Source organism: Triturus cristatus, chromosome 4_1 (assembly GCF_964204655.1).
Source record: "Triturus cristatus chromosome 4_1, aTriCri1.1, whole genome shotgun sequence".
Taxonomy (NCBI): Eukaryota; Metazoa; Chordata; class Amphibia; order Caudata; family Salamandridae; genus Triturus; species Triturus cristatus.
In genome coordinates, this window is record NC_140585.1 from 791,690,322 (window position 1) to 791,710,471 (window position 20,150).

A 20,150-nucleotide genomic window follows, 5' to 3' on the forward strand; every position below is an offset into this window, starting at 1 on the left:
CTTGATCGCGATGCTTTTTCCTGTTCGCGAATGCTGTTTGCGTGCTCGGAGGGGAAATATCTTGTAAACACGCATTTTGAGAACACGAACAAGCAAAAAATTCCATGAAGACGCAGAACGCAGAATTTTGGGCAATTCCGCGTTCTACGCGGGACTCAAAATTACCCAAATTCCGCGAGCCTACTCTACACAGGTGAACAGAGCATGGCTGCCAGAGAGTTATCTTAGTGTTGCAGATTATAGTGTTGTATTTAGAATATAGTTAGGCTAGCCTTACCTCAATACCTACATGTATAGAGAACTCATAGAAAGGAAGTGTAATGCAGCCAAATATTGCATTGATGGGTAATGGTAAATCATAAACCATGAGGCTAAAGGCTAAGTGGTTTGTGAATATCATTAGACACCCAAGATGGCAATACAGCATCACATTATATGTTACCCGTTACATGTTTTTAATATTACATGTTTATTTGGGGTAATTTGGTACATAATTTGCAGATTTCACAACAGCTTGTTTCTGATTGATAATCCTAACCACAAATACATCACCTAAAAATATCCCCCGAGGACCAGGCCAGATCCCGAGAACTGTGAAATAGTGTTCCCATGTGCCTCTACAGACGTCTTGTGCCTCCAAGTTGGCTCCATACCACCCCGGAGTAGAGACACTTACAAGCCCCACCTCAGTGTGCTGATGTCATGCACTATACAAGCTCGTTTGAATTTAATTTATTTGAATGTCCGTTCCTTTCTTTCTGTGCCTTGTCACATGGGTCTGGAGCCGCATTACCAATCTTGTTGGTCTTTTGGTGACTCCTAAAACGTATTTCTCGCTGTGCTAGGGAACAGTGTCCTCACCAAAAGCATGAAATTTGGCAAATTGCTAAATAAGCTAAATTCTAGGCAGGCCCTGCAGCCACAGAGCTGCTGGTTGAGTGCATAGCAGATGAGTGTGGTACATCATAAAAGAGGCCTGTAAAATCCACTGAAAAATCCACAGTTGAATGTCACTTATGGTTCAGTGAACATAAAAGTGAAAAAGTCCAGAAATGCACCATTTATGATGTGCAATGTACAATGCACACTATAACTCATTCCCACGGTCATGCTCAGTGCATACCTTAGCTGATGACATTCCTTAACAATACAGTTTACAAAGAGCAAAATATGCTCGATTTAAGCTATAAACAATATATTTTGTGAAATCTGCAAGTTGTGCTAATTACGTGGCAAATTCGGTAAACCCATAGTCATGTAGTGAATTCTGCAGACACTGAATCACATAAGTACACCACCCCTCACCATTGTCCATTGTTGAACAATGTATTCATGTAGGGTAAACAAAACCAAAATATTCACATTCCAGTCAATGGCCATTGTTAGCTGCAGTGTGAAGAAAACAACCTTTGAATGGTAGTTTACCAAAAAATTAGCTTGTAACATACAAAAATACATAACAGGTATTGTGGTCCTATGTTGCCTTCTCAGGGATTTGTCCTCATGTTTATGATGTCACCCAAAAAAACCTAGATGCAATATTGAATCATTTTACACAGTTACTATTTATGTATTCTCTCTCTCTCTCTCTCTCTCTCTCTCTCTCTCTCTCTCTCCATGGTTCAATCCTGGCTGACCTACAACCATTTTAAGCTTGACCCCAACAAAACTGAACTCCTCTTCATTCAATAGAAAGAAAAATCCTTTCCTGTAGATATCTGGCTTGAAACCCTCACTGTATCATACTGCAAATTATCCATCTCTAATTATGTCACATCTCTGGGGATTACACTTGACAGAAACCTGAACATGAAAGAGCACATTAATATCTCAGCTAAAAGTGCCTTCTACACGTTGAAACACACACAAAAAAATCAAACCTGCATCCCCATCGGAGATCTTAAGACTGTGCTGCAATCCTTAGTCCTCTCCAAGCATGGACTACAGCAATGCAACGCTCATGGGCTTCCCAAAAACACATTTAGCCCCTTTGAAAGCCAAACTCCATGCAGCAGCCAGCCTACTCTCAGCGGAGAGTCGCTTTGACCACAACACTCCCACTCTCAAGAAACCCAACTTGCATAACCTGCTTAACCCACAAAGCTCTCTACTCAGAAAAAACTATTCACCTTGCAAACAAGCTATCACAAGCCGCCCAGAAGAGACCTCTTTGAAGGTCTAACAGTCTACTCCTGATTCCGCCCAAATTTAAGAACGAAAGATCTTGCACCCGCTCCTTCTCCAGGAGCATTCCCGGAATCTGGAATTCGCTGCCTCAGGATTTACGTGACAATCAATCATTCCCCTACTTCAGGAACAAACTTAAACTTCTTCTCAATACATTTCTAAACCCTCCCATTAATCCATCTGACTGGCATGATGCTCCTACCCCACACCCTCCAAACAAATCTGAGCACCACTACCTCCGGGAAAAATTGTGCCTCTTCTCTCGCAATACCCTACCATAACTACCTCAGAACTATATATTCCACATATCCTGCTGTCTATCGTATACTTCTTTTATATAATGTTACCATGTATTTTTATTTACTTCATATGTAAATCATCTAACTGTTGCTGTGCTAACTCAGGTTTGTGCTATACAAAACTCGATAAGTAAATACAATATATGTGTATGTGTATATATAGCCACCACTTTTGCCATTAAGCCTTCTGACAAAGGGGGGAATGTGGTGCTATGGGATGTGAAGAAATACATGGCCGAAGCCAAGAGACAGCTAGACTTCTCTGGCAGCTACACCAAATCCACTTTTCGCCAATATGTCTCCACTATTGATTGTTTTCACAATATGCTTTCCAAATGGCACACCCCTGGGCTTTTGAGTAACAATGAACTACTGTTTTTAACTGTGAAAAAACCTGTCTCCCCATGCTTTTATATGTTACCAAAAGTCCACAAACACAGCACCAACCCACCAGGTAGACTTATCATCTCGGCCAATGACATCCTGCTTGAGAACACCTCTAATTTTTTTTAGATCACTTTTTATTCCCCTATGTGTGCAACCTGCCCTCGTACTGTTGTGACAGCATGGATTTTATATCCAAGGTCATGGACATACCATGGCAATCAAGCTACGTCATGGCTACAGTGGATGTGGTATCATTGTACACTTGTATCCACCATGACCTTGACATCACTGCGTGCAGACACGTTTTTAGGGATGGACCTATAGCCACCTATGACCACACCAACATGTTGCTCGAGATGCTCCAGTTTTGTCTGGAAAATAACTACTTCTTACATCTCAAGCAGTGGTACAGGCAACTGTCTGGGACTGCCATGGGCAGTTGCTTTGTGCCGAGCTACTCCTGCATGTTTATGGGGTGGTGGGAATCTGAATGTATCTGGGCTGAATACACCTTTATACATAATTGATGACATCTTCTTAATATGGGATGGTCCGCACTCTGTGTTGTATGATTTTCTGTTAGCTATCTCTGACAATGAACTATACCTGAAGTTCACCTGTGTCACCAGCAAGAACAGGGTGGATTTTCTTGATGTCACAGTGGAAGCACTCCATAATACAGTACAGACGAGTTTACACAGGAAGGAGACAGCGGGCAATAGTATCCTCCATGCCTCAAGCCACCATCCTCCCAAGCTGAAGAACAGTATTCCCTATGGGGAACTTCTGAGAGCCAGGAGACATTGCAGTACACCCGAAGCTTACACACGAGGGGAGGACATAATGATAGGAAGGTTCTTAAAAGAGGCTACACACGTAAAGTAGTGGAAGAAGCCAGGCAGAAAGTGAGTGGAGTGAGAAGGGAAACCTTGCTTAAACTTAGGCCAAGGAAGGACACTAAACAAGATATCAGGCTCATTACCACTTACAATTCCAATTGTGCTAGAGTTCAGGCTATCATCAAGAAACATTGGCATTTGGTCAAACTGGATCATATTATTGGCAAACTAGTTACACCCAGTGACAATATGACATACCACAGGAGCAACTCACTGAGGGACATGCTGGTCCATAGCCTTATGGAACCCACCCAGACACATAGCAGCACTTGGTTAAGGGAACTCCCAGGATTCCACAAGTGTGAGAAATGCTAGGCGTACACCCATAGCACCAGTGTCAGGACAGTCCCCTTACCCAATGGCAAACAACACAAGATCATGCCGTTTATAAATTGCAACACTGAATTTGTTGTCTATGTTTTAGTGTGTGTATGTGGTCTGAGGTATGTTATTAGCACGATCTTCCCGGTGAAAAAGCGTGTTTTAGAGCACCGTAGAGCCATAAGGAACAATGATGTGACATATCCCATGGCTAGGCACTGCAACACTCCACATGGCTCAAGCAAAACTGAGGATTTAAAAATCTCATTTTTTGGCATTGACAGGGTTCTCGTGAAGAGCAGGGGTGGAGACAGGGAACGGGCACTAACAAGACTTGAATCAAGATACATAATCAGTCTTAACAGCAAACACCCGGGAGGTCTGAACCTGGAGGAGGTGCTCCATGTTCACAGAGGATAACACCATTGGTCCCCTGGTGAACATCTGTCTCACATGTCTCCATTTCCTTTTCATCTCAATCTGCCACCCGACCTTCAAGATCAGCATTTGGGGCTGAGCACCACGCTGCTATTTCTCTCCCGCGTTCCCTCCTTTGTCTGTCTGATAGGTGGGTTTAGCTTCTGACTGGCTTTTCCACCCCGGTATCTGGTAGACTCCACCTGAACTTTGAAAACCTATTTCCATGCCCTCATCCCCGTCTGGTATTTTGTACACGGGAGAAGGAATACCTGCACTCAACATGGACATTTGAACCACTGTGGACTCAATAGTACCCTTGGCACACAGTCAACACACACACATATAGACACACCTATATAGACTTGGATATTCTAACACATGTGGTCGTTTGAACTCCTACATCCTTCCTTCACTGTGTCCTTTCCTTCCCCTTCCTTGATTCCTCTTGGGTTATTGCCTCTTTTGTCATATTATGGACACTGGACCATTGATCTGCAGCATAAGTGTACAATGTGGGACATAAATATATTTTTTCACTTTGGGCAAGGGAAGAGAGATGTAGTAGATGCTTCTACTTGCACTTGTAATTTCCTTCCTAAATCAAATTCTGGTATTTTACCTTTGTATATATATATTTCTCTCTGCGGGTGAGACACCCTTTATTTTATTTAGTTTATGGGATGAAAATATATATATATATATTTTTTTTTCAATTATACTATTCTTAGTCTTTATTCCTTTGACTGATGAGTTTGCATTTTCTAAATGTCTAAAGTATTTTTCCTATGTTAGTTCATTTGGCAACTGTGTCTCACTGTATGCTACAAATACACTGCCACAATGTTTCCTCCCCAGCTTTGACAAAGACCTCTTGGTCGAAACGCGTCAGCTACAACAATAAACTGTTATTGGACTTACCTGGAGTGCAGGACTTTCTTGCGGCGCGGGGATCTTCAAGCATATATATATATATGTGGAGCTGCGTCATCGGTGATACCAGGGCGGTGTCGTAAAGCGAGGCGGTGTGAAATGTGGTGCCCACAGGTCGTGGTGGAAGCAGCGGCTCGTTGGCGGCATCAGGTGGCGGCATCGGTGAGACCAGGGTTGCCTTGCGAGGCTGCAGTGCCTTCAGTACACGGAGTCCGCAGTGTCATCATTGACGGAGTTGGTGGCTTTTTCTTCTGTTGCTGCACAAAGCACACAGTCCTCAGTGCTGGCAGAAGATCAACTTGAAGTCTTTGCTGATCTTGAGACTTCTTGAACAGGGGGCAAGCTCTACCTCACACTCTTGGAGAAACTCACACAAGGAAGTTGCAGAAAGATCAGTCCAGTCCAGTCCTTTCACTGCCCAAGACAGAAGCAGCAACTGCAGGCCAACACAGCAAAGCATGCATCAAAGTGTTAGTCTCTCTTCTTCTTGGTAGTTTTCTTGGTTCCAAAAGAGGTCTAAAGTTCTGGGGTCTGGGCCCCAATATTTATACTCAAAATTCCTTTGTCCTCTCAAGCAGAGAATATCTGTGCTTAGTCCAAACCAGTTTGGTCCTCTCTGGCACAGCTTCCTCGCGGGAGGTATAGACAGCATTATCCACAGCAGACCAGGCCCATTCAGGTGCAAGGAAATATCCTCCCACTACTCTAAATGCAGCCCAGGTCTATTCAGCCCAGCCCTGACTCATCCAGGAAAGGCAGGACACACCACGACCCCCCCAGTGGTTGTCTGAAGAGAATGCGCATCTCCAGCCCCTGTCACTCCAAAGTCAATCCACAAACTCATCAGAGGACACAGAATGGCTAAGCAGGAAAATACCTACGTTCTAAAAGTGGTATTTTCAAACACAGAACATGAAAATCATCTTTACCCAAAGATGCATTTTTACATTCTGAGTCCAGGCATACTAAACTCAACTTCCCAATGGTACGCTATGCTTATAAGATGTTTTAAGTTAAAATCCCATTCTACCCTATGGGACAGATATCCTTTCCATAGTGATAAATGAAATGCATAGTAATTCACAACCACAACGTTACACACAGCACTACATGTCCTACCTTTAACATACACAGCAGGGGTACCTTGGGCCTACCTTAGGGGTGACATATATGTAAGAAAAGGGAAGATTAGGGCCTGGCAAGTCTTGCTAGGTCAACATGGCAGTTACAAACTACATGCAGACCCTGCAGTGGCAGGTCTGAGTTACCTTTTCAGAGCTACTTCACGATCAGTGCTCCAGGCCCACTAGTAGCATTTGATTTACCCGCCCTGGCACTCTCAGTGCACTGTACTAGGGACTTAATAGTAAATCAAATATGCCAATCGTGGAAACACCAATCCATAACACAATTTACAACAGGAGCATTTGCACTTTAACACTGAACAGCAGTGAGAAAGTGCACAGAGATAGTAAACCAGCAAAAACAGAGTCAGAACCGGGAGATCAGAAAGCAAAAAGGCAAGGGAAACACGCCAAAGGATGCCAAGTCTAACACACAGTAAAAACTGTTTCACAGAATTACAACAAATTTGGTAGCAGCCTAGATCTTGGTCCACAGATTGTGCTTTTTGTGATTTGGTGTAAATACATTCAGTAGTTTTTGAAAAATTAAGGTTGAAAAATGATTGTATATCTGGACAGATAGGTAATTTAACGGGGCAGGGTAGGGATACTCTGACCCCCGACCCATGGGGGGGACGCAGAGGGATCCCTACTGGAGCCAAAAGCAAATAGAAATTAGCAAAAATTGCTGCGATCCCAAAACGATGGCGGAGGCCGCATTGTTTTATTAATGGGAGGAGAGGATGCGGCTCCCCACCAGAGCCAAAATTAATGTATATGGGGACGCATAGCCCCTCTGCCCGAGCCTTCAGTGGCCCCAGGGAGCCCACTCCGGGGTCAAAAACATTTTATATGGGGAGAGGGCGCATTTTTCCCCTCTCCGAGCCATCAGAGGCCTGGTAAGCCCAGCCATGGCCCTGCACCTCGAGCCGTGAAAAGCCCATGGGAGCCCATCCCAAGGGCTGAAATTTTTTCAAAATGGGGAAGGAGGCCCCAGGGACCGCTTCCCCTAATAAGGCTTGGGGAGGGGGGAAGTAGCACCCCTCCCCTTTAAAAGGTCCCTAGGTCACCAGCACCTAGTAAGACTCATGATGGGGGTTCCTTCCTACCAAAGATAAAGGGTTCTTCAATCCTTGTCGGCACGAACAACACAACCACCATGTTCTACCTGCAGAAACAAGGAGGGACGAGACCTCCGACTCTCAAGTCTGGCTCAAAGAATTTGGAATTGGCTGATTAACCACAATATTTCATTACAAGTCCAGCATGTTCCAGGGGTGCTGAACAAACAGGCCGATTCGCTCAGCAGAGATACCAAGCAGTGTCATGAATGGGAATTGGATGCCGTTCAGCTGGAAAAACATTTTCAGTGTTGGGGATCGTCACCCTGGATCTGTACGCTACAGTACTCAACAAAAAATGTGAATTCTACACCAGCAGATTTCCCCAGCCAGGTTCTCTGGGGAACGCCTTCCATTTCTCTTGGGAAGGGACGTTTGCGTACGTGTTCCCTCCGTTCCCTCTAATACCCAAAAGATGAAACGAGAGCCTTGCCGCATCATTCTCATTGCCCCGGCATGTCAAGGCAATACTGGTTCACACAGCTGTTTCGCCTATCAGAGGCTTCTCCAATACCTCTTCATCCTTTTGAACATCTACTTTCAATGGACCAAGGCCAGGTGATTCATCCACAGATTCACTCTCTTAACTTGTCGGCCTGGCTTCTCACCACACGGAGTATAGTGACTTAGCTAACTCTGAGGAATGCCGTTCCATTCTTAAAAAGGCCCATGCTCCCTCTGCGGTCAAGTGTTATTCAGCCGAATGGAAAAGATTTTGCTTCTGGTGTACAAACACTCCTGCCATCTGCTCTTTTCTTCTCCAGAGGAGGATTTGCCATATCTCTTGTCTCTGGCAAAAGCTGGCCTTTCCCATTCTTCGGATAAAGTTCATTTGGCTGCAATTTCAAGATATAGGAGACGTTCGAGCCAGTCGTCCTTAAGGGTCCTGCAGAATAGTTAAGGAATTTCTCAATAGTCTTTTCAGAGCCTACCTGCCGGTTCGGCCTCCTCCAGTGCTCCGACAACTGAACATTGTGTTGTCTCATCTCATGAAAGCACCATTCGAACCAATTCACAAGTGTGATCTGAACTTTCTCTCTTGGAAGGTGGCTTTTCTCTTAGCCATCACGTCTGCTAGACGTATTAGTGAAATTCAAGCTTTCACAGCAACAGAACCTTACCTTCAATTGCAGCAGGATAGAGTGGTGCTCCGCACCAATCCCTCATTCATCCCCAAGGTTCCTACCACGTTCCATCTGAGTTAACCTGTAGTTCTGCCCTCATTTTTTCCTGCTCCGTCTACACCAGCGGAGAGAGCTCTACATTCCTTGGACATCAAACGATGTTTGAAGTTTTACCTTCAAAGGACTAAACCTTTTCGTAAATATACTCATCTCCTCATCCCCTTCTCTGAACCCTCGAAGGGTCAGGCTTTGACTAGAGCTTCAATTGCTCATTGCGTTTCTTCTACTACAACCTACTGCCATGAAAGAGCGGGACTCCTGCTTACGTCTAAAGTGACTGCCCGTTCTACGAGGAAGATGGCAGCGTCCTCGGCCCTGTTTGCCGGTGTGCCCCTACCCAGACATCTGCAGGGTGGCGACATGGACAAACGTCCATGCCATTACAAGGCACTAATGCCTGGATACTTTGCGAAAGATGGATACTGCGGTTGGCCAAGCCGCCCTTCGTCATCTGTTCACTTAAGGTAGGCCTCAGTTTATTGAGGTTTATTAAGAATTTATTTTTATTATTATTGTTATTCTTTTTCAAATGTTATTTATGTATATGTATATTTTATACCTGCAAGAGTTATGTTGCTTGTTTCAGTTTTAGATGATGACACTATGTCACATGGTGGGATGGGTCACCTGTTTTCCCACCTCCATTTATTATTATGTACTTCATACTAGTCTGATTCAAGCATGTGAATCTATAAAAGATACAATATTGGAGAAAAGAGCAGTTACTTACCTGTACACTGTGGTTCTCCAGTATTGATATCTTGTACAGATTCACATGCGGCCCTCCATCCTCCCCCTTACAGGTGCACCTTTCCATACCTCAACTACACTTGTGCTCGAAATCTGAGGTATGGTGGCCCCGCAGGGGATGGATACTCAGGGGTCTGCGATGTGATCAGTTGGAGTTTGGATGTTCTTTAATGGGTCCAACTGGTTACTAAATACTATTGATTTTCAAGGGAGCTTGTCCTTTTAGCTTTTATACTGCTATTTTACTGTTACCGTGGGACTCCAACCATGACAACGGGGAAGTTTCAAGCATGTGAATCTATAAAAGATATTATCTGAAAGAGACACGTTAGTGATAGATTCCTTACCTTAGAATATCCCTAGGCGTCAGACTGGATCCGGAAAGTTTTCGTCAGCAGTACCCCTGCCCGTCAGTAGGCGTCGTCGTACGGCTCCGCGTACGTCGATGGCGTCGTAGCCGCTGTAATGACATCGTCAGAGCTACTTAGACGGGACCACGGGCGCTGACGTCAGTTCTTTCTTTTTCCGCGCAGCAGCGCAGATCCGAGAGAGAGCGGTACCCCTAGTTAAAAAGTTTAACTTGGTTTCTGACAACTTCTTTTGTCATGTGCTTGACTCCTGGTGCAATAGAGATGCCCGAGTTTAAGTCCTGTAGGGCATGCCGTCGCAATATGTCGGTGTCGGACCTTCATGACGTGTGTCTCTTCTGCTTGGGGCACGCCCATGAACCCGAGGCGTGCCCCGATTGCCGGGCCATGGCGCCGAAAGCTTTGCGGGAGCATTCCCAAAAGTTGTTGGAGGTCCGGCAATTGGTTCCACGCTGATCAAGGTCCCGATCCCGTGGGAGGTCAAGTGACCGGTCACTGAGCCATCAGCATCGCTCATCAGAATGGGTGACAGGTAAGTCTCGGTGCCATAAAAATTCGAAGAAGCATCGTCATTTTTCTTCTACCACTCACCGTTCGCGGGACGCGGTGGAGGGGGCGGCCGGTAACTCCCCCACGGCGCTGTTGCCCCATCGTTGCCTGCGGCCTACCATCCCTTTCCAGGGCCGCATGCGACTTCGGACGAGGTGCAGGCCTTTATGTTGGCCTTGCGCAATTTGTTCCCCCGCCGGGTTTCTCCAGAGAGCCTTCGGTCCCCGCGGTCCGTTGGAAGGGTTTGCCCTCGTGCCGCCGCCTCTGGCCTCGGCTACGCCGGCACCATACCCTGCGGCACTGCCGTCTTCGGCCTCGGACCAGGCGCCGGCTTCGGCCTCGGTGCCGGCCCTGGATCCGGCACAGGCGAGGCACTGCCGCTGACGCCAGACGGCACCGACCTGGGACTGGTATCTTACCCTCCCATTCCATTTCTTGGAGGGGAGTTTATCCCGCTTCCCAGGGCACCTCGTCCTTACCGGCCCCTTCATCTACTAGTGGACGAAGGGAAATACTAGGAGGGGTCTGAGGACCCTCTTGCAGCTCAATGTGAGGATGAGCCTGAGCGGGAAGGTGATGTGGAGAGTCCAGTGGATCTGGATTTCTCTCAATACCTTGGCACTCTGTCCCCCCTTCTTCCGTGGCCACGGAGGAGGTTGGGACTTTTTCGGTGATTTTACATCGGGCAGCTAAGGCTCTTAACCTCGAGCTCCCTTCTGTACCTATCAGGACCCATCTCCTGACTGAGGTCCTGCAGCCGCAGTCCTCCTCTGCGGAGCCGTTACAGCCCTTCAATGAAGCGCTTACTGATATCCTGTTGGCCACCTGGATTAAACCTAACACAGGAGTCCCTGTAGACAAGGGTGTGGCACGCCGCCATCGCCCGGCACCGGGCGACCCCAGCTTTCTCACACAACACCCGACACCTAATAGTCTGGTTGTTCAGGCTTCTGCCTCGCCGAGTGCGTTCCCTTCTGCTCCTCCGGACAAGGAAACTTGAGCAATTTGGGAAAAAGATTTTCACACCCGCAACCTCTGGGTTGCGGGCGGTGAATACTGCGTGCCTGCTAGGCCGCTAATCACATTCTGTGTGGGACACTGTGGCACAGGTGCTACCTCAGTGCCCTGTGGAAGCACGGGCGGTTCTCTCCCAAGCCGTTACCGAAGGGAGAGATGCTGCGAAATGTACTATTCGTTGTGGGCTTGACACGGCCAATTCTCTCAGTAGGGCACTTTCCACAAATGTGGCGCTCCGCCATTATGCTTGGCTCCACACTACTGGCTTCTCTGGGGATGTCCAGAACACCCTGTTGGACATTCCCTTTGACGGTACATGCCTGGTGATAAGACGGATAGCACCCTGGAACGCTTTAAGGACTCTCGGGCTACGTCCCAGTCCTTGGGTCTCGCCACCACGCGTACTCCCTCGGGGTCCGCTTTTCGGTCCTTTCGAGGTCAAGGTCGGGGCGCCCAGGCGCGTTCTTTTCAGACCCGCAAGTCTGCCCAGCCACAGTCTCAGCACAGCCGCAGACGTGGGACCCCCGTGGGCTACTCCCTCCCCTACAAATCTACCCCTCCAGCCATGCCACCTCAGTACCACTGAATGTCGGGGGAACACTTGGCACTTCTCCAGCAGGAAGTTACGGCCCTCTTGGCCAAGGGGGCCATCCAGCGTGTTCCGATGCCAGAAGTAGGTCATGGTTGTTACTCCCACTACTACTTGGTTCCAAAGAAGGACAAAGGTCTGCGCCCTATCTTAGACCTCTGGAACATCAATCGCTTCCTCCGGAAGGAGAAGTTTAAGATGCTCATGCTAGCTCAGGTCTTGTCTGCTCTAGACCCGCAAAACTGCCTGGTAGCGTTGGGCTTGCAGGATGCTTATTTTTATATTCCCATCCTGCCAGCTCACCGGCGTTACCTACGGTTCACGGTGGGCCACGAGCACTTTCAGTTCACCGTGCTCCCTTTCGGCCTTACCAGCGCCCCTCGGGTGTTCACGAAAGTGATGACAGTGGTCGCAGCTCATCTGCGCAGATCAGGGGTTTCAGTCTTCCCCTATCTCGACTACTGGCTGTTAAAAGCGGGCTCGCCCCAGGCAGTCATCTCCCACCTCCAGACTACAGCCGACCTCCTGTATTTGCTGGGGTTTTCCATCAACGTGCCGAAGTCGCACCAGACTCCCTCCCAGAAGCTCCTCTTCATCGGAGCAGTTCTGGATACGGCGCAGTTTTGGGTTTATCCTCCCGAACAGTGAGTCTGGGACATTCGGGCTATGATGCCGATATTTCAGCCCTGGTCCTGGGTTTCGGTCAGGAAGACACTGAGGCTGCTGGGCCTCATGGCCTCCTGCATCCTGCTGATCGATCATGCCAGATGGCATATGCGGGCTCTGCAGTGGGACCTGTTCCAGTTCCAGTGGACGCAGCATCGGGGGATCCTGTCTGACTACGTCCAGATGTCAGAGGGCACTGCACGGGACTTGAAGTGGTGGCTCACGAACCAGCATTGGGTCAGAGGCAGATCCTTCTCCCTTTCCCAACCGGAGCACACAGTAGTGACAAATGCGTCCCTCCTGGGATGGGGCAGCCACATGGGAGAGGCGGAGATCAGAGGCCTCTGGTCTCTGGCGGAGTCCAAGTTCCATATCAACCTTTTGGAGCTGAGGGCGATCCTACTTGTACTCAAAGCATTCCTTCCCTCTGTCAAGGGGAGAGTAGTGCAAGTGTTCACAGACAACACCATCGCCATGTGGTACTGCAACAAACAGGGAGGGGTGGGGTCGTGGACCCTGCGTCAGGAGGCTCTACGTCTCTGGATGTGGCTGCAACGTCAAGGCATTTCCTAGTTGGTTCAACACCTGGCAGGTTCACTGAATGCCAGGGCGGACGAACTCAGCCGACGGTGCATGTTGGATCACCAATGGCATCTTCACTCGGAATTGGTGCAAGGTCTCTTTCAGCAGTGGGGAGAACCTTGGTTAGATCTATTCGCCACCGAAGAGAACGCGCAATGTCAGCATTTCTGCGCGTTGGAGTTTCCAAGGCGGCACTCGCTAGGCGACGCTTTTCGTCGCGAGTAGAGTTGCGGTCTGTTGTACGCCTTTCCGCCTATACCACTTCTGCCCAGAGTGCTGAAGAAGATCAGGCGCGACCGGGTCCAAGTCACCAATGCAGATCTCTTGCAGTTCCTTACCAGATCTGGACCATGTCGGTGAGATTTTCCCAAAGCTGTGCCAATTGGAACTTGAGGTTCCACTGCAGAGCCCGCAAACGCCACCTGGCATGCTTCACCAACAGGATGGAGGAGGCCAGGAGACCCAACAGCCTCAGAGCCAGTCTCACCGAAATCCAGAAAAGAGGCCGAAACATTGGAATCATAACCTGAATATTCTGGACTCGTTGCTCGGGAGGATAGGCCCAACCCTGCACTGTGTCCAGAACTGCCCCGATGAAAGGTAGCATCTGAGCGAATGCAGGAGGTTTGCCCTAGTCTGAAGGTGGGAGACGACTGCCTGGGGCAAAGACGCCTTCAACAGCCAGTCGTAGAGGTAGGGGAAGACTTGACACCCCTAACCTGCGCAGATGAGCTGCGACCACCTCCATCTCCTTGGTGAACACCCAAGGGGCACTGGTAAGTCCAAAGGGGAGCAAGATAAACTGAAAGTCCCCACAGCCTACCTTTAACCACAAGTAACGCCAGTGGCCCGGCAGGATGGGGAAGTGAAAATACGCATCCTGCAGGTCCAATGCTACCATCCAGCCTTCTTGGTCTAGAGCAGACAAGACCAGAGCTAGAGAGAGCATCTTGAACTTCTCCTTCTTGTGAAGAGATTCACAGTCCAAAGTTCTAAAATGGACCGCAGCCCTTGTTTTTCTTAAGAATCAGAAAGTAGTGGGAATAACAACCACTGCCTACTTCTGAAAACCGTGACCTTTTCTATAGCTCCCTTGTCCAAGAGAATTGTAACTTCCTCTTGGAGCAACATTAAATGATCCTCCGTCAGCCATTCCTGATTTGGCTGAGTCGGGGTTCCTCATAAATTTGTTGGAGCTTCAAGCTATTCGGTTGGCATTGAAAGCATTTCTTTCCTCTGTCAAGAAGAAGCTAATGCAGATGTTCAGAGACAACACCACCACCATGTTGTACTGCAAAAAGCAAGGCCGGGTGGGGTAGTGGACCCTTTGTCAAGAGGCCCTGCGTCTCAGGATATGGCTGGAACAGCAGGGCATAACCCTGAAGATTCAACACCTGGCAGGTTCTCTTAACGACCGGGCAGACAAACTTCGCCATCGATGCCTAGCGGATCACGAATGGCATCTCCAGTCGGAGGTGGCCCAAGGTCTCTTTCAGTTGTGGGAAGAACCTTGGTTAGATTTGTTCACCTCTGAAGAGAACGCACAGTGTCAGCAGTACTGCACGCTGGAGTTTCCAAGGCGGCTATCACTCGGCAACACCTTTCATCACGAATGGAGCTCAGGTCTGCTATAGCCTTTCTGCCTATACCATTCCTGCCCAGGGTTCTGAAGAAGATCAGGAAAGACTGGGCCCAAGTCATTCTGGTGGTTACGGACTGGGCGAGGAGAGTCTGGTATCCAGAGTTTCTGAAAATGAGCATCAATCTTTCCGATCAGGCTGTCCCTTAGTGAGAATCTTCTGTCGCAGCAGCAGGGGAGGGTTCTCTACCCGAACCTGTTAACTCTGCGCCTCAATGCATGGAGATTGAGCGGTGACAGTTAATAGCTTTTAACCTTCCGCCTGAAGTCTGTAATGTATTACACTGTACAGAAAGGTCTATTGACCCTCTTTCTGCTTCTCTTTCTACTGTCCTTTTGTTCATTCTAACCCTTGACCAGCAGGGCTTTGCTTTGGGAACTCTCAAGGGTTACCATTCCGCTCTGTCTGCTTTTTTGCAGCTTCCAGACCAACCCTCTCTCTTCAAATCTCCCATTGTACATAGATTTCTAAAAGGGCTGGCTCAGCTGTTTCCACCTACGCCCTTTGTCATGCCACAGTGGGACCTTAATTTGGTCCTCACCTATTGATGTGTGCTCCCTTTGAGCCGTTGCATAATTGTTCCCTCCGGCTGTTAATCATCAAAACAGCCTTCTTGGTGGCTTGGAAGGTGAATGAATTGCAGATGTTATCTTGTTCACCACAAACACAAGGGGATGATGGACGTAGTGCTGAAACTTTTCAGACACTCACCCCCAGTCACAGATCTGGGTTGAATCCATCATCATTCTTTAACTCACTTTGCCACCCCAGTTTGGACTCAGCCATATGCGAATCAGTCTTGGCCCTGTGCCTCATGTGAACAGTCCAGCTCGAACTGCCAGGCCAGGTCGTCCCTGGACCAGAAACAAGCATCCTGGGACTGGTTTCGGAGTAAAACTCCTCCTCAGCCAGGCTAACTTCAATCCACTGGCAAAGTGAGCAAGGGACCCATGTCTGGGCATACCCTGCCAACTTAGGGCAAACAAAGCAAACACAAGGGGATGATGGACGGAGTGCTGAAACTTTTCAGACACTCACCCCCGGTCACAGATCTGGGTTGAATCCATCATCATTCTTTAACTCACTTTGCCACCCCAGTTTGGACCCAGCCATATGCAAATCAGTCTTGGCCCTGTGCCTCACACGAACAGTCCAGCCCGAACAGCCAGGCCAGGTCCTCCCTGGACCAGAAACAAGCATTCTGAGACCGGTTTCAGAGTTACACTCCTCATCAGCCAGGTTAGCTTGAATCCAGTGGCAAAGTGAGCAAGGGACCCACGTCTGGACATACCCTGCCAACTTAGGGCAAACAAAGCAAACACAAGAAGATGATGGATGGAGTGCTGAAAATTATCTTGTTCGCCTCCTTATCTTATGTCCTTTCCTACTAGAGTGGTGCTTTGCACCAAGACATCCTTTTTACGGAACGTTGTGATCTGTATCTATATCTGGGTCAGTCCATCACATTGCCTACCTTCTTTGCTCCTTCACAGCCCTCTGAAGAAGAGGAACGGCTCCACCGACTGGACTCAAAAAGCTTTGTCGTCCTACCTTGACCGCACCAAAGAGTTCCAGGTGGATGACCAACTCTTTGTGGGGTATGTGGGGGCATAGAAAGGAAGGGCAGTGCAGAAAATGACTGTCTCTCACTAGGTCGTTCTCTGCATCAAGATCTGTTATGCCCCGGAAAAGAAGCAGCCGCTGAGAGATTAAAGGCCCATTCCACCAGGTAAAAAGCTGTGACTATGGCCTTGGCTCAGGTGTCACAGTCGAAGGTATCTGTCAGGTGGCCACTTTTCCCAGTCGGTCCTGCAGGACTTCCTAGTATAGGCCATTGGTCCGTAGCCCACCGCCGGGATGGTATGGCTCAGGTACCTAATTCACAGGTAAAGTATCTGCAGCTAGACGTCTCTATCAGATGTGCAAGTTACTTACCTTCGGTAATGCATTATCTGGTAGAGACTCTGTCTAGCTGCAGATTCCTTACAGCCCCGCCCATGCCTCCGCGCTTTGCAGACTAATATTTTAGGGCTAGAGTTACTCCCCTTTTCAGGGCCCTAGTTTTGCACACAACTGCATCAGTTACTTTGTGGCTCTGCGCGTCTGGCGTGGAAAAAGCGAAAAGTACTGACGTCCCTGCGCTTGGGGGCGCCTATATATGCACCGCAACGTCATAACTGATGCTACCGAAGCCGAGGACGTCGCGCAAGGGGTATTGAGTTTCTGGGTCCAGCCGGATGCCTGGGGAATTCAAAGATATGGAATCTGCAGCTAGAGTCTATACCATATAATGTGTTACCGAATGTAAGTAACTTGTTCGTCTTAACTTGTTCCTCTGGACAACTACGTCTAAACCATAAAAATTCTAAATGGTATATCTAACCTCATCCCATTCCAATAAGACATCCACCAAGGCTCTATCTTCTAACTTACTATCTTCAACCTATAATTGGAACCGTGGCCTCACCAACCACACACAAGCCGCTTACACACAAAATATGATCTTGGGTCATTGGTCCTCGTTACAATGTCCTTGGATCCCGACGTGTTCATTTAGCATCTATGAATCTTTCACAAGCATGTGCACACACACAGTAGTTCCCTTCAGTCACAGTCTCAGTCTCGTGTTCTTGTTTTTAATTTATTATCACTTTATGGTTGCCTTTGTGTTTAGAGCCTGATGTTATAGCAGGGCAAGCACAGGGCATATACTAGCTTTATCAGTTCCTGGATCCTTCTAATGCTGTTGTTACTTAATTTGAAGTGGCCTTTATTTATTTGACTGCTGCTTTTTCACAGCATACCAGCTTGTGTCCATTTGAAATTCTTCTTTATAAAGGCATCCTCTTATTAGTAAGCATGCAAGAAGTGTGCTTATAGCTGCAGTCCTGTATGTAATGCTGGTATGTTTTTTAATTAAGGACTACAATTATCCTTATAATCCCATTGAGTCTGTATGTCCTGCTTGTGTGGCTTTCTAGTTTCCTTTCAGTGCTCTTGTATGTCATGTTTATATAGACATTTACCAATCATATTACTAATTAAAGCTGGATCTATCTATCTATCAGTCCCACAATCCTTGTGTCATTGCAAGACTCTTTATCTGTCGGTCTTTGCAAGTCTCCCTATTTATTGGCAATACTGATTTACAAAAACATTTTAAAAAAATCAAAGGCAAGAGGTTGGCAGCCATCGTCAGAACTGTTAGCTTTTTATAGGTCGGGGGTTAGCCAAGACCTTTTGATTTTACTAATATTATATGTATAATATAGTTACCTAAAGGGGCTAACATGTGATTGACATAGTTACTTATAGGGGTTTTCTGCCATTCCTCATACATTAGTCTGTTGTTTCATTCACATTTTCTTCCACCCACTCCAGCTTAGATCATGGGGCAATGGGCCATGCGGTCAGCTCACATCAGCCAGTGGCTGCCTTCACTGTGAGTTATGGAATCTTTGCTTATTTGGGACAAAATAATATTTTTGCCGTTAGCCAATGTTCTTATTTTTAGAGTGAGAATGATCTGCAATTTCCCTAAAAGTAAAGTTTTGCACAAACCATGGCAGAGCAAAACAAGCCAAAAGCCTAGCAGCTAACGCCAACCCTATTGGCTTTTCCAGTGCTTGTTGTATTAAATGGTCTGCTTCTGTTGGTTATTTTCAATATATTTATGTCTACAGGAAACGTAAAACCGAAACCCTTCAAGGACAATTGGAATTGCTTAACCAGGCCTGCAACAGAGAAGAGGAAAAAATAGCAGACTTGCAGCTCAAGGCGAAGATGTTTTCTTACGGAGAGTTTAAATCCGAGCAGGTAAATAATAACCCCCTTTTCCATAAATGTAACAAACCAAGTTAAACCATCGGGGCCTGATTCAGAAATATAAACTTACACTTTTGTCTAAGTTTATGATTGTTTGCTCTTTACCAAGGGATTTTATGTGCGGAACCTCCACACTCGTCAAGATACTACTCATAAATCCCTTTGTGAATAGCAAACAATCGTAAGCTTACACAAAAGTATAAGTTTACCTTTGTGAATCAGGCCGTAGTCATTACTTTTCTTTGCTTATGTTTTAAATGTGCTAATTTATCTTCATGTGTATAAGGAAAGTAGGAGGGAACATGCTTGTTTTATTTTGTTCAAATAATGTATTGAAAAATTAACTATCATGAAGTTAAAAGTGTGAGTTTGAGAAACAATTGGTAACTAAATGAAACAAGTAGTGAACATATGGAAAATATTGCAGCAGACTCATATATTTTATAAATGACAACAAAACTTGATATGTTGAATCGATTTATATTTCTCTATAATGCATGAAGTATGTATTGAGTAGTATTTTCAGTCTAGTCTATATTGTTTTGCTTCTTTCCTGTATATTGATATAGTACAACCCATAGAAAGTCTCCTATGAGGTGGTTGACACACGTTCGTATTACATTGCTAGGAACATCTTGTTGTGGTATTGTATTTAATTTACTGCACTGTTGCACTACAGTTTGCATCCCTACAAGTGGGGATACACATGCTGTTTGTTCCCCCAAAAAATTGCCCATTTTGTGTGATCTGTGTGATTTGTTCTGTTGAATTGTTTCTCTGTTGTGTACGTAATCAGACATTCTCTTCTCATTCATGTGCTGTTTTTTTATAAATATCTTTATTTGATTTTTCAACAATTTAACACACCCCCAAGCACACCCCCCGCCCTCCCAGGTCAGACAATTGATAATACAGTAACAAATTTGTATATTCTCATAATTTCATAATTTCATAGTCATGTTACATTATCCCCGGCAGTAAATCATTTTCTAACATACCATAAAGTTGAATATAATTCACGATATACTAGGTGTTGTTTAGGGATTGACACCATTCTATTAAAGGGGACCAAATTCTCAAACCCCTTTTACGCCATATCCTACCTTTCCATTTGTAAATAGCAGCCTCCAAATTGGAGATTGCTAATAGCCTAGCCAGCCACTGATGAAAAGACGGTGCAATGGGATCCAGCCAGGCCGAGGCTATACACATTCTTAATACCACCATAGCAATAAAGATGAGTTCATGACCCAGCCTGGGATTGCTAGGATCTGTCGCTCCCAATAGTATAA

The 20,150-nt window shown here is 46.7% G+C and overlaps 1 protein-coding gene and 1 long non-coding RNA gene across 2 annotated transcripts in view; one reads left to right on the forward strand and one right to left on the reverse strand.

The window, feature by feature from the left end:
- Window positions 1-20,150, forward strand: part of CCDC38 (coiled-coil domain containing 38) — a 1,141,020-nt gene that overhangs the window by 775,647 nt on the left and 345,223 nt on the right. Inside the window, exon 11 of the mRNA XM_085653370.1 lies at window positions 18,717-18,849. Coding sequence (XP_085509496.1) covers window positions 18,717-18,849 — 133 coding nt within the window. The remainder of the gene's footprint in view (window positions 1-18,716; window positions 18,850-20,150) is intronic.
- LOC146855545 (uncharacterized) overlaps window positions 1-20,150 on the reverse strand; it is a 106,665-nt gene that overhangs the window by 29,080 nt on the left and 57,435 nt on the right. The gene's annotated exons all lie outside the window — the stretch shown is intronic.